The sequence below is a fragment of the Pipistrellus hanaki genome (assembly GCF_964339955.1).
Source record: "Pipistrellus hanaki genome assembly, chromosome: 9".
Classification (NCBI taxonomy): domain Eukaryota; kingdom Metazoa; phylum Chordata; class Mammalia; order Chiroptera; family Vespertilionidae; genus Pipistrellus; species Pipistrellus hanaki.
Genome location: NC_140511.1, coordinates 43,389,859 through 43,404,812, shown reverse-complemented (window position 1 = coordinate 43,404,812; position 14,954 = coordinate 43,389,859). Strand labels below are relative to the sequence as shown.

The 14,954-nt window shown below is 57.0% G+C and overlaps 1 protein-coding gene across 1 annotated transcript in view; it reads right to left on the bottom strand.

Annotated features, from left to right (window-relative positions):
* The window catches only part of PDE2A (phosphodiesterase 2A), an 87,676-nt gene extending 74,919 nt beyond the window's left edge, over nt 1–12,757 (bottom strand). Inside the window, exon 1 of the mRNA XM_084894169.1 lies at nt 12,474–12,757. Coding sequence (XP_084750295.1) covers nt 12,474–12,544 — 71 coding nt within the window. The 5' untranslated portion in view covers nt 12,545–12,757. The remainder of the gene's footprint in view (nt 1–12,473) is intronic.
* Between the last annotated feature and the right edge of the window lie 2,197 nt (nt 12,758–14,954).

The following is a 14,954-nucleotide window of genomic DNA, read 5'->3' as shown; positions in this document are numbered from 1 at the left end:
GCTTGTTCTGGCAGTGCGGATGAAGGTTGGTGGTGGTATGCCCATTTTACAGTGAAGAAACCGTAAGATTAGAGTGACAGGAACTTGCCCCAGGCCACACGGCTAGTCCCCAGTAAAGGCGGGGTTCAAACCCACCTGTGTCTGACCCCCACCCCCATTCTTGTGAAGCTCCTGGGTGGGGCAGGGGGGTCACAGATCTAGTTCCTAACCCAGTTTACCGGCCCAGGTCTCCACTGAGCACCCCTGGGAAGTGCTCCCTGAGTCTGACCCCAGTCCCTCCTGCGGCTCTGTCTCCGGCCTCTCTATGTGGGCCTCAGTGGGGCGGAGGATCAGCTGTCCTCTCCTCGGCGGACTCCTGGGGTGCTCCCCTGAGTCCCAGACCTTCCTCCACCCCCACCCCGCACAGAGGCCTCCCCCACAGGAGGGAGCGAGGTGTATTCTAAAAATACCTAATCCCTCCCTGCTTGTGCTCTCATTAAACGGAGTGAGTCACTACTTTAAGTAATTTATTGCTGGTTACGTAATTGGTGTAATATTTGGTTCTGGAACTGGGGGAATGAAAGAGCTCCCCTTCTTTTCAGGGGCTTGCTAATCCACGGAGGGGAGTACGGCCCCAAGTGGGGAGATTGGGAGGGAAGCGGAGTCATTTTGGACTCGTCCCTGCTCTAGACTGGGCCAACCCATGCCCATGGGGTGGACCTGATCCTAGGAACCCTGACTCTCCACTCTGTCCCCCACTCTGTGGGTTCCTGAGGCCACCACTCCCAGCTGCCCGAGCCCTCAGACCAAAAGGGCTCCTGAGCTCCCGTGTCCTGAGCTCCCTCCCCTCTGCACCTCACCGCCTCGGCCTGCCCCCAGGAGCCAGGCCAGGAAGGGGGAGCACTTCCACTCGGTATGCCCAGCTTGTCGGCTCAAGGAAAACCCAGCACCTCCACAGCCCTGTGGGACTGACTGCGAAGGGCATAAGGGAAGTTGGGGGGCGGGGAGGGGATAATAAAATATTCCTTTCTTGATTGAAAGGGTGGTTCTATGACTGTACATATTTACCAAAACTCATTGAATCATACACTTTGAATTGGTGATTTGATTGTATGTAAAGTATACTTTAATAACAATGGATACAAAAAATAAAATTTAAAAAAAGAAGTCACACCCCCAGCTCTGGGCTCCCATCACACAACAGCTGTGCAGAGTCGGCAGCCGCGCAGACACCCAGGGGAGGAGCAGAGACCCCGCGTGGAGGGCGCGTAGTAGGTGCCACACAGCACACGTGGGTTTCAATTAGCAAGAGCTCAGCGGGCCCCTCCTGGGCTGCTCACACCTCCTAGGTCTCATTAGCTCTCCCCGCGCTCTCTCTCTCCCAGGAGGGGCCGAGCTGAGCACCAGGTGCGCTACAAACTTCGTCTCATTTAATCCTCACGGCAGCCCTAACAAGGTGAGCTCTGCGATCACCCCTTTTACAGGCAGGGGAACAAAGGTCCCGCAGCCAGGAAGTGGGGGAGCTGAGGTGTGAACCAGGAGACATTCCCCAAGGCGTGTGTACCTAACCACTCACCTCTACTACCAGGGGGCGAGGCTCGGGGAGCCCTGCAGGGAGGAGTGCCTCTGACCCCAGGCCTGGATAGGAGGTGCTCGAAGGAGAGGCAGGGTACACCCAAGCAAAGAAGGCAAGTGAGCGTGTGTGAGCTCAGGGAGGTGGCGAGAGGCAGGGCGGCTCTGGGAAGGAGGGAACTGGGTCAGGCAGCAAGCCCGGAAGCGACACAAGAGAACGGAGGCAGAGGGCACCCGGCTACGCCAGCCTGCGGGCTAGATGCCCACTCAGTCCCTGAGCAGCCAGGGCTTCTTCCTGCTATTCCTGACTCACTCCCCTCAAATGTGTCTCTTCCCAGTTCCTTGGCCCTCATTGCCTCCTCACAGCCACAGCCACCGCTTCACCAAGCACAGGCAAAAGCCTTCATCCCAAAACCGGTCCAAGACCGGGGAGTGCCAGGTGGCTGGGGCGTGCTCCGAGGCTGAGGAGTATGGAAGGGGAACCAGGACCTGAAGAATGAAAGGAACCAGCCCGGGGAAGGAAGGGGGCGCCAGGAAGGGTGTTCCAGGCGCAGGGAACAGCATATGCAACGGCCCAGAGGTGAGAGAGGCTGCACAGGTGGGGAACCAGAGCTGGCCGGGCCCGGCTACCGATGAGCCTATGCTGAGTGTGAGTGTGCTGCAGGCGTGCCCCATGCGTGCGCTGAATCACGTCTGTGCAGCACACCTGGGTGTGTACACCCGGGCTGTGTGCACAGGTGCTGCCGTTCATTGTTTCTAGGTCAGTGTTTAGGTTCATCGTTGCCTGTTTCTCAGTGTGTATTGTATGTGTTGTGTGAGTGCTGTTGTCTGGTTCAGTGTGTGCACGCCTGTGTCTGTTGAGGTTTTTTGTTTATGTGCATTTGTTTTCTCGTGCCTGGAGCTGTATGTTTGTGGCCGGGACACTGGATCCCTGAGCTCAGGTGGTGGTGGTGTGGGGGGGTAGGGGTGCATGCAGAGGAGAAGCCCAGGGCAGGGGTGATGAGCTGGGATCCAGTTGCACATAATAGCACTCAGTGGGGGTGAGGCTGCACCGGGAGATGCTAATTAACTGATACTGAGTCAGCGGCCTGGGGCCCGGTGGAGGCGGAAAGTGGATTCCCACTGGCACATAACGCTCGGATGAGCTGGCTGGGCCATGGCCTCTAACCACCCAGCACCAGGAGGGCACATCTCATGACTGCCTCCCAGGGAGGCCAAGGCCTGGGCTCCAAACAGCAAGAAGGATTGAGCTCCAACTCCAGGATGAAGGTCTTAGAAAGGAGAGTTTCATTAGACTTGCCCGTGGACAGGTCATAAGGGATGAGGCAACTGGGACCCGGCATCTGCTCTTAGGGCCGCAGTCTGAGGGGGTGACTTCTGGTGCCGTGGGGGGTGCTCTGGAGTGTGGAAACCACAGGCCCAGAGGCAGGAAGGACTGCTCCTGGAGGGGGTCAAAGGGGCCACACCGCCCTGCACTGGTGGGTGGACACTGGGGAGCTGGGGCCACAGCTCAAGTGGGTGAGCTGGCGGGTGGGGCTACGACTGCTCACCTGTCCTCAGCCACCCCACACAGCCTCTCACCTGATCTCCACACCAGCCTCCTTGCTGGCTCCTCTAACCTTGCACTTGGAGCTTCCTAAACCCAAAGATCCCCACAGCCCGAATGGCCTCTCCAGCAGCCCCTGTGCTCCCAGACAGGGAGCGGGGCTGGCACGGCCGGAAGGAGCTCCAGGGCACCACCCCCAGGACTGGAGAGCACGACAGAGTGGGTATCCAGCGGCAGGGCCTGGCGTCTGCTCCGAGACCCGCCAGCAGTGTGACCTTGGGCAGACTGGCACTGTCTCAGTTTCCCATCAACCGATTGTCCCTCCAGATCATCCAGATATCCACATAGCCTGAGGCTTCATGGCCCCCACCCCCTGCCCTCTGGCCTCGGTTGGGTTCTGCCACTGGGGGTGGGAGCAGAGAGCATCCACACCTGGGGCACTCACCCCTCCCCCACCCACCTGCTCTACGTGGAGCACTCTTCCTCCCCTCCGGCCTCTCGGATGCTCGTCCTAAGTTCCCTCTCTTGCCCCAACTCCGGAATAGTTGCTTCATCAAACTTCCTCCAATCAAACCTTGTGAGGGTGTCATCCGTGTCCCCTTTACGAAGAAGGGTAACTCCTTGGAGGGCAGTTGAGGTGGTTAAACGAGGTGGTTTTAAAATACAAAGGGCATTCTGGAAGCCTTAGCGCTCTCTTGCCAGTCCCAAACGCCGCCCCACATAAAGCTGTAAGCTAGCTGAGTTCTCTGGTGTGGGAAGGGTGCACTACCAAGCTACCTGCTTCCTTCCTCTCCCACCAATTCCCGCCCAGCTGCCTGCACCAGGACGCTCCCACCCCTGCTCCGTCCAGAGCCAACGTCTGTGCCCCCAGCCACGGGCCCCCCGCCTGAGAGCCCCCCACAACTCAGCACGACTCAGACAGGAAGCTGTCCACCTGCCCGTCTGCTCCTGCTGCAGCAGCACCGAGCCACAGAGCTGCCCGGTCCCAGCTCTCACCGCCCCCACCATCTCCACCAGAGCGTCCATACATCCAGCCCCTGCCTCCAGCCCCAAGCTTCCAGGAAGACACATTAGGGGCCTCCCTGTTTCCAGCTGGACAGGCTAACCTTACACATTCCCACTGCCCCAGCTGTGTGTGTGTGTGTGTGTGTGTGTGTGTGTGTGTGTGTGTTGGGGTGGGGAGAGGGCACTCTGGACTCAAACCTCCCCATGCTGAGTGGGCTGGGGCCTGTCCCTCTTGCCCCTCCGTGGCAGCTCTAGCTCCAACGGACCTCAGAGAGCTTGCACCCAGCTTTCCTGCTAGGGCAGGAGTCTCGTCTGCAGGCTCCCTGACCAGGCTGCCCAGGGCCCACTCACACCTCCCACCCCAGACAGGAAGTTCATTCCTTCCTTCCAGGGCAGCCCCTTCCACTCAGCCAAGCCGGGCCTCCAGGGCGCTCCCCCCGCCCCAGGGCTGTCTCAGTGCTCAGTTCCAGGAGAGATTACAGGGAAAGCCTGAGGACAATGGAGCCCTGAGAAAGCATCTGATGCAAAGATGAGGAAATTGAGGTTTCTAGAGGAGGCCCCTCGCCTGGTCCCACCCCACTACTGGCTCCTCTCCATGGAGTCTCTGAGCTCCACGAAACGGGAGACTTCACAAGTTCCCAGGAGGGATTTCACAGCGGGCAGGAGCTCCGGTCCAAACTTCAAAGGCTGCATCTGAGGCCTGGAAGGAGTGGAAATGCCCAGGTAGGGAGGTGGCCTCACGCCAGGACTTAGATCTCTACTCTGAGCTCCCCATTTGCTCAAGAGCTTGGAGGGAGGGAGGGAGGGAGAGCGAGGCAGGGCAGGAGACAGGGAGGGATGCCAGACACACCCCTCTCTCTGCTCCAGGCCCTGCCATCTGGCCCTGGACCCAGCTGTGTGACATTGGGTTAATCATTACCCCTCTCTGGGCTTAATATTTGCATCTGTAAACAAAAAGACTGGGCTGGGAGTCCCTGAAACTCTAAGCGGGGATGGAGGGTGGGGGCTGGTGGGACCATGAAGAGTTCTTAGGAGAATGAAACCTAGACACCCGTCAGCCATGTCTAGCATCTCAACCTAACAGCCCCCGATCCCGGCTGACTCCACCTGAGCCCGAACACAAAGACCGCTGATCCTCTCGGGTCCTCACTGACGGGAGGGCTCCCAGATTCCCCGGAGGAAATGCCAGCCCCACGCATGACAACCCTTCAGCGCAAGTCCACACACATCTCATCTCTCCCTTCAGGCAGGGGGGACCCAGGAGAAAAAGTGTTGTCACCAGACCTGGGGCCTGGCCTTCGGGGGGGCAGCAGAGCAGGTGCATGTGCCTTCACACACAGTCACTCCCCCAGGCCCTCACACTCACACATGGACACTATGTGCCCGGAGATCCACACCCACACACAGTTTTACTGGGACACATGTGCCTAACATGACACATAGGTATACACACACAAGCCACATTTGCATGTACATAATATAAATCAGGCTATAAAAATGGATGCTCATGTGTTCACACATATGAATATGTCCACACTTTTATACAAACACTTATCCACATGATCTCATCCTCTCAGACCTATATACATACAGGCACACACACACACTCACACACAAACACAAAGAAACCAACCAATCTCACCCTCATCTCAGTAATTCACAATCTAATAGAAACCCAGACCCCAGTTGCAATGTCATTCTAAATCCATGTCCAAACCTAAGCCTGTCTCAGAACTGTGAGGAGAAACTTTCTTGTCTGCTGGTTTAATCCTTCCAGTGTGTCTGTCCCTGCTGTGTTGAGGTCCAGCCTTTCCTCAGCCTTCCTCCCCTCTCCCCCCGACAATCAATGTCACCAAGGCCTCCCACCCCTGGCCAGTGGAAGGGAAGAAACATGGGCTGCCCTCTCTCCTCCCTTCATCTCTGCTCCTTGTCCAGCTTCGTCCCTCCCTCTCCCCTGCCTTTCACACACAGGGAAGATCCAGGCTGGAAGGGATGGTATGTGACAGCAAACCCTGCTGGAGACATATGGCATTACAGAACAGCTCTATGGAACATGTTCATCACTCCCCAGCTGGAGTGGAAGGGAATGGGGTAAAAGAGAGAGGAAGAAGAGGAAGAGGAGGGGAAGTGTGAAGGAGAAGGAGCAAAATGCTGGGAGCACCAAGGATGGAGTTTAGACACTTCAGCCTGTCTTGCGTTTCTCCACTCCAATCCATTCAGGCTGCAAGATCAATCTTCCCAAAGCCCAGCTCTAAGCAGGCCCTACTGCTGCTCAGAAGCCTTGGGCCATCCTAGTGGGCCACAGTGGCAAGTCCAAACTCTGAGCCTGGAGTCAGCTCTCTGAACTCGCCAGTCCATCTCATAACCTCACATCCCAAGGAGCCCAGCCCTTGCCCTTTGTCCCTTGAGCTGGGCCTTAGCTCAGCTGCTCCTCTGCTGAGATATCTCCTTGTCCATATCTTGCCTGTCCTTCAAGGCCTGGCCCTGGCCACCTGGAATGATGATCCATGGAAAGAGCCGGGGCTTTGGAGACAGGCAAACCTGTGCTCCATCAGTCACTGGCTGACTGCCTCTGGGCACATGATTTCCCCTGTCAGGTCCTCTGTTGTTCATCCGGAAAGCAGCAGTCTCTTGTGTTTGTGGTGAGGATTAAATGAGATCATGGATGTGAAAACAGTGCTCTGGAGGCTCTAAACGTGTGTGTGAGTTGGTGAAGAGTCATAATTATGGCTTAATCCTTTTACACATCCCTGCCCCCACCTGCACTCCCAACGCCTAGCAGGCTGAGGGATTCCTGAGGGATGGGATTGAGGCTGCTTCACCTTTGGGCCCCACATCCCCCAGCACTCCCAGGGCCTGTCCCCAGCCAGACTCAGCCGTGGAGCTGGGTCCAAGAAGGGGCAGGACGAAGTGTTCTTACTGCGAAGTCACACTGGACTACAACTCCCAGCATGACTCACAGACTGTCATGGGCGTGGCCACAGGTTTAAAATCCTTTCTAACAAACCCTTTCCTCAATGTATTCTCTGGGGATTAGTTTCAGACCGGACAGGGCAACCTAGGGAGGTGGTCACATGACTCTAAGGCCCCTAGGCCCCTCCCGCAGAGCATCCACACTTCTCACCATTCTCACCACCACGGCTCCATTTCAGACCTCCTGGCTCCCACACAACGACAGCTTCTGGGCTCTCAGCTCTTCCCTCTCCCCCTCTGGGCCCCACTGAATCTTTCTAAAAGTGTAGGTGCATGTGGGTGGCTCATCATGGCAGCAGCTAACCTTTATAAGCACCTGCTCCATGCTTGGCACTCTGCTCTCCGCTTCCAGATTCTTCAGGGAAGTCTTATTATCCCCATGCCACTGCTCACATGGGGTTCAGAGAAGTTAAATAAGTTGCCCAAGACCATACAACTGCAAAGTGATGGTGCTGACATGTGAACCTTTCTCTGTCCGCCACCTTCTCTATCCTATTTCCACAGCCTCCTCTGAACCCAGGGTTGGCATCCAGAGTGAGACTTCAGAAGCCACAGGGTCCACATATCTCGTCAGCTACACTGTTGGGAAGTCCTCCCAAATGTCCGATTTAAATCTCGTCCGCTGCACCACGCCCTGTTGCCTCCTGTTTTCCAGGGCGGGCAGTGAGAGGGTGACTTCAGGGACTTCAAAAACTGGGTCACGTCACTGGGGCCTGGCCTTTCCCAAGGAGTGGGCAGCTGAACAATGGGAGATAAATGTGTGGAAACATCCCTGTTACTAAATATATCACCTCCGGAGAGGATGGGGTGCTGAAGCGGAGCCCAAGGCCCAAACCCCCCTAGAGGCCATAATCTTGAGGCTCAGACAAGCTGGGTGTCAGAGCAGCAAAGGCTGAAGCCGAGGGGGTGTGAGGCCAGCACTAAAGGGGTGATGTCTCATCCTCCAGGTCAAAGTTGCCAAGCCCACGCTGGCTGATTTACATATTACTTTGCATTCATTTGCATGGCACTTTCTGGAAGGGGCCCACATTCTTCAGCCACTGCCCCTCCCCCATTTCCAAGGTCTTTTTTTTTTTTTTTTCCCCACTGAACACCACATTCTCACGCAAGGAGGAGCCCCTCAGCAGAACTACTGGGGGCATTAGGAGAGACCAAGAAGATGTAAACAGAAAATGCTTCCTATGGTCTGCCCTCCGCTCCCCACTCTCCTGCTGCCCTTCATGCTTAGGTCAGTGCACTCCCACAGTTCTCACACAAGCACAGCTCTCCTCAGGGCCTTGCACGTGGCCCTCCTTCTTCCTGGAGCTAGCCCTCAGTTCTGCCTAGGGCAGTGACCCCTCCTTCTAAGGCCAGCCCCAAAGCCCCCCTCTTACATGCCTGCCTCAGACATGGGCGGAGGTGGGAAAGACCGTGGCTTCCCCCTGCATGGTAGCCAGCTCTGTGGGGCCGCCATCTTTGGTTGAGCAGCAGCCCAGTGAATGGCTGCTGAGTGAACCAAGGAATGACTGAATCCCCACCCCCCTGCCTCTCTGAATCCCGCTAGGCCCCTCCCCCGGGCTGCCATCACTCACCTGCAGAGCCAGGAGATCCCACAGCCCCTCATGCTGGTAGGAAGGTCTGGCTGTTGTCTAGGCTCTCTCCCTTCCCTGGCCAAGCCGCCTTCGTTACCATTATTCTTAGAGAGGGTTCAGGGACTGTCCAATTTTAGTTTTACCATCTGTTCATCTCTCTCTGCCCAGGATGCACTCGTTCTACTCTTCCTTCTACTCCTGGACCATTCTGCCTCCGCCTGGCCCTGCCTAGGAGGAAGGACAGTGACAGGAGAGAGCAATGGCACCAGGCCAGGCAGGTACCCTGGAGCAGCCAGGCCCTGTGGATGAGCCCAGGGCAGGTATAACCACGACAAGGGAAGGGCTGCCCCAGAGGGAAGGGATGAGCACCTTGTCCCTAGGGGGATGTAAGCTGGGCTGGACAGACCTGCGAGTGAGCCGCAGAGAGGAATGAAGCAACTTCTAGACCAGGGGTCTTCAAACTACGGCCCGCGGGCCACGTGCGGCCTGCAGAGGAGTCTGATCCTGCCCGCCAGGTTTTTTGGGCAGTGAGCGCAGCCGAGGTGTTACAGTAGGAATTAGTAGTTCATATAGCCCGGCCCTCCAGCTCTCTGAGGGACCGTGATCTGGCCCCCACTTTAAAAAGTTTGAGGACCCCTGTAATCTAGACGGTGCCGGATGCTCTTCGTGTCCTCTCCCGCTCAGAGGCTGTACTGAGCGCGGGGGCCCAGCCCTGTGCTGTGAGCAGGGGAGCGCAGGGAGACAGCTCCTGCCTTTGAGGAACTCCTGGGCTGGCTGGGTAAGGAGCTCACACACGGGGGCATCACGAGGGAAGTCTCAGTCTAGGCTGTACTTTTGATCCTGCAGCATCAGAGAAAGAGACTCCAGGGTGGGTCACGGAGTCAGAGGGTGAGAGAACCCAGGAGGGCTTCCTAGGGGAGGCTCCCTATTCAAAAGCCTTTCTTCAGCTCCTCAATCCCAGATGGACGTCCAAGCCCCTTAACCTGACCCTTGTGATCCTACAGAGTCTGGCCCCTTCTGCCCTTTCTTCTTCTCAATGCCCGTCATGCTCTTGCCAACCCAAACTCTCACTGCCCCTTGAACATGCCACACTTTCCCACATCAACCCACCTTTGCATGCTGTTCCCTCTGCTCTTCTCCGCTGGGGCAATTCCTATCCATTCTTCAAGATTCAGCTCAAAGGTCTCTTCCTCTGAACCCCTGGCTTGGTGTGGCCCCCATAGTTCTGAGGCTTACCTCTGCAAGCACTGTCCACATGGCAGGCTTCTAAGTTTCCACTTCTGCCTCCCTCATTTAGACTGGGCACTCCCTCAGGGCAGGGTCTGGGTTGGTGTCCTCTTTGTGTCCCTAGTGACCAGCCCGCTCAGCACCAAGCAGGCACTGGGGAGTCCCGGTTGAATAAATGGTGAATGAATGAATGGATGTATGCAGGAATGGAAGCGTGCTGAGAGGGTAGACTGTATCGGCAAGCAGCAGAAGCCTGAGGCGTGCAGGCCAGGCCCCGCAGCAGCATGCTGAAGGTGAGACTTGCAGTCCATTAAAACTGAAGGGGGTGCCGCCAGGAGTTCTGCCTCCCCCATTTGGCTAGATCCCAGCCAAGCCATCAGTAGTCCCTGGGGACAGGAGGCTGGAGTGGGAAGCAGGAAGAGTGGCAGGAGTTTCTTGGTGGGCAGGTGGGTGTGGGGAGCCTAAAGGCGATTAACCCTCACCGAGCCAACCCAACTCAAGCAAACAAGAGGTCCCATGGGGGCCGAAGGAGGAGACTGAGGCTCAGGTTTGCTGAAGGGCTTCAGCCCCAGCCTTGCAGCCAGCGGAGGATGACAAAGCCACAGCCTCAGTTTCCCTGTTTGGGAAAAGATGGCCCTGTGATCTCCGACCCTCTGCATCCTGGCTAGAAACCCTGCAGGGGTCTCTCCACTACTTTATGTGTCTGAGGCTTCCAGCTATCCTGCACCTCCAAACCTGAGCTGCCTCATGCTCCCTTCCCCGTGCTCTTCCAAGCCCCCGTCTCTCCCTTCAGGGAGGGAGCCTTGATTTCATCTGCACCTGGGCCCACTCAGACCCAGACCTCACTGATGCCTGCATTGGCCTGGCCTTCACATTGGCCTCCTGGCCATCTCTCTCCCAATTCAACTCTGACAGCACCATTGAGGCAGCTTTTTAAAACCCAAATTTGATGATGCCTCTCCACTGCATAATACCTTCCCGGACTCCCAAGGTCCCTCAGAATAAAACCCAAGAGGTCTGGAGCTCAAAGTGCTGCAGAATGTGGTTCCCACCTACCCTCCAGTCTTCTGTTGCACATGCCCCACCCAACCCAGGGCCTTTGCTCATGCTGCACCCACTCCACTCTCCACCTGTTAGCTTGATCCTGGTCTTCACAGCGTTACTATTCTCAAGCTATTTGTCTAGGGAGCTTAGAAGGCCACAGAGGCGAGAGCCATTCTTGCCTATGTCTTCCTGCATCTCCCCACAGGGTGTAAAATGAACTGTCCTGGAATCATTGTCACGTGTTTGGCACCCCCACCCTGCCTCGGTGGCACAGTGTCCCAGCTGTGTTCTCAACCACCCCAGAAAGAAAACAGCCATCCATGCACACTCAGTTAAACACACACATATAGTCACACACATGCACCAGCCACACAAGGACCAACATACATACTCATGCACACTAGCACCCTGTTTATACACCCACATCAAGACATTTATGCTAACAGCACACACACACACACACACACACACACACAGTAATACTAATAGTCACACACTAACAAATAATGCACATGGAATTAAACAACATCCTCAATATTGAGTCGTCTATTTTGTAGACACAGCACACATATTAACATGCATGCGACATAAAAATTCAAACTAACACACATGCACACACCTACACACGCACACGCGCACACACACACACACACACACACACACACACACCCCAATCTGCACTCAATTTTTCACAATTACACTGGATGCTCACACCCTGCTGCTCACAACCACCAAAGACCCCAGAACTCACAGGCCCCTTTATACCCCGCTTGTCCCCTTGCACCCCACAAGTCCCCTTTGCACCCCACACATGTACAAACATACATATACCCTCAGGTAGCCTGGCATGGACCTGCCGCCTCAGCAACCCTCAGAGCGGAGGGCACCTCCTCTGCTCACCTGCACGTGCAGCCCCCGCACGTGGGCAAACACGAGGCTGGTGCGCAGGGACCTCGTTCCAAAGAACACTGGCTCTGACGGGGACAGGTGATTTGGGGTAAATTTGCCTAAACTGGCGGCTCTGAATCCCAATCCCAGTTCCATGGAGGGCAGTTAGTTGCTCCAAACTCTCTCCTGCTCCAGAGCCACTCATTCATTTTTGTGTAACTGCCTCCCCAACACACACACACACACACACACACACACACACACACAAACTGGGTGTCCGACAGTCCCTCTCCAAGGTCCTGAATTAATCTATCCGCCACCGGAGCTCCTTGGAACCCCTCCCCCCTCCTCCACCCACTGCAGACCTCCCCCAACCCCAGCCCCTGAAGGAATGATTCCATCCCCCAACCACCAGCTCCCTGTGGGACCCCAACCACACCACCCCCTAGATTGACACAGGCATCTCTGCCCTACACAAAGCCCTCCCCGCCCGCGGCCCCCCCCCCCCCCCCCGTGATTCCAGCAACCAGGTGCCCAGGAGCCAGATCGATCATCCCACGTGGCTCAGCTCCATTCCAAACCCAGATCCTTGGAGGGACTCTCAGGACCCCGTCCACGGCACCTCGTGCAGCCACTCACTCAGACCCCAACCCCTCAGTAGTACTCACGGCTCAGCCGGTCGCGCTGCCGGGTACTGCTGGCTCCTGCAGAGGATGGAGTGGCCGCATGCCTGCCCCATCACTCCTCATCATCTGCCTCCCCAGCCAGACTGAGGTGGCACTTTGCCCTTCCCACCCTGCCCAGGGCTCCGGGCAGGGCGCCTGGTCCAGCAGGCACGGGGGCCAGGAGCAGCAGCCTGTCCCCGACTCAGCCTGGACTCAACACCCCAATCCAGCTCTGCTGCCCTGGCTTCTCCCGGCTGCTCTCGCCTCTCCTGCTGCCTCTGCTTCTGCCGCTAGGCTGGCTGGCTGGCTCTGGGAGGAGGTTGGAGTTCTGATAATGCAGAAGGGGGAGGGGAGAGGGAGGAGGCACAGAGAGGCCCAGACAGAGAGAGAGAGAGAGAGAGAGAGAGAGAGAGAGAGAGAAGGGGGGGTAGAGAGAGACTCTGGCTGGAAGAGGACAAGAAATACTCACACACAGAGGAAGAGACTGAGAGAGAAACAGAGAGGAAAGGGGACAGAAACACGTGAAGGAGAGGAGAGAGGGATCAGAGCCCAACAGAGATCAAGATGCTCGAGTATGAACTCCTACTAGGTGTTGTGGGCATCCTAGCCACTGCATCCCTTCACAGCATTCACCATCAATAGACTACAGCCAGGGAGAGCCTGCCACGCCTCTGCCCCTTCCCCAGGGAGGACTTCTCAGGAGGATGACCTAACCCAACGGAATGGGGCCATTTAGACAATGAAACAGGCAGGGAGCTGTGTCAGCGAGTCTCCTATTGGACACAGGAGGGAAAGCTCCACACTTTGAGGCAGAAGGTTGGGGTTTGAGTCTTGGCTCCACCACTTACACACTCACTCACTCATTCTCGAACACCTATGACTGGCCAGCGTCGTCGGATATGACTCAAACTGCTTCTTGGAGGGGGAACTTGCAGAGTGATAGAGGGAAGCATTAGGTCTGCTGTGCTCAAAGGGGGGCCCTGACCCAGTCAGAGTTGGCAAACGTTTCTGGAAAAGAGGATCTTTAAAGGCAAGGAGGGGACCCCAGGAGAAGGGGGGGTGTTGCAGGCAAGAGGAGCTGCATGTAACCCTCACCAGTAACCCCTCCTCCCTGAGCTGAGGGGGAATAACCCCACCACACACAGCAGGCTGCAGACAGAGAAGCCCAGGAGACCAGTGGAAACCTGACCCCTGCTCAAGGGCATGGGGGTGCACGGTTGTGGGGGGTGGACAGAAATGCCAAGCTTGTTCAGGAGCCCCGGCCAGGCTGAGTGCTGCAGAAAGCAGCTGGCTGAGGAAGTGTCAGGAAAGAAAATGGGAGGGAGCGTTTGCTTCCCGCTGTGGCCCCAGAAGGTAGAATGTTTCATCTCTGAGAGCTCTGGGCAAACTGTTTTCCAGCCTGACCCATCATGGGACCTCGCTGCTCCATGCCTGCTGGCGGGGAAGGCACTTTGCGGCCTCAGAAAGCCAAAGCCCTGGCCTGCGTCCAGTCCTGGTGCTCACAGCTCCCCTTCACGCCCTGAGGCGCCCGGCGGGAAGAAGCTGAGTCAGAGGAGTTCAAAGGAGGGCTGCTCCCGGCAAGGGTGAGGGGGAGCAGGTGCACTGAGGCGTCACTGGCTCTCGGCCCCCTTCCGCCCCTCCTCCACTCAGGAAACGATGGTGGAGGCCTTGACTTTGGAAACCATCTGAGCATATACGCAAACAAGTCAGGTGGGAGAGAGGATCTCCTCCCCATCCCACGGTCACACCAAACCCCACAGCTGCCCCAGAAGTCAGGTGTCTGCAGGAACGAGGTGCGAGACCCAGGACGACTGGCTACTCCAGAACGTAGAGCCGGCAGGTGCAAGTTCACGTCCCAGCTCTGCCATGTGTCCCGAGCAAGTCATTTAACCCGAGCTTTAACCTGATTTTCTCATCTGAAAGAGCCAGCATTTCAAGCTCAGGGGTCTGTGGAATGTCTGAAAGGTTCCTGTCCATAGTCTGTCCCGCTCCTCCCATCCCTCCCCTGAAGAGGTTGAGTTGACGGGGCTGAGAGAGTAACAGCCCCAAACGTTGGCTAGGAGCTCCTGTGGAGTGGCGCTGGGAGGAGGAAGGCGCAGAAAGGGGAGAGCCTGGGACTATACAGACCTGCGCTTCCTTCTCTGCCTCCAACAGCCGGCAAGACCGGCGGGTGCAGGAGCCCAAGGCCCGCCCCGCCTCAGGTCCCGCCCAGGACGCTCTCCACGGTGCTGATCCGTAAGGTCCGGTTCACAGGTCCTGCGGCAGGTCAGCAGACACAGGTTTTTGGGTGTGCTGTGTTGTGCTGTGTTGTGGTGTGGGGTGGTTTGGGGAGGGGTGAGGTTGGATAGGGTGAGGTGGGGTGGGATAGTGTGGGGTGGTATGGGGTGGTGTGGGGTGGTGTGTTGTGGGATGGGGTGGGGTGAGATGGGGTGGTGTGTTGTGGGATGCGGTGGGGTGGTAGGAATGGAGTGGGATGGGGTAGTG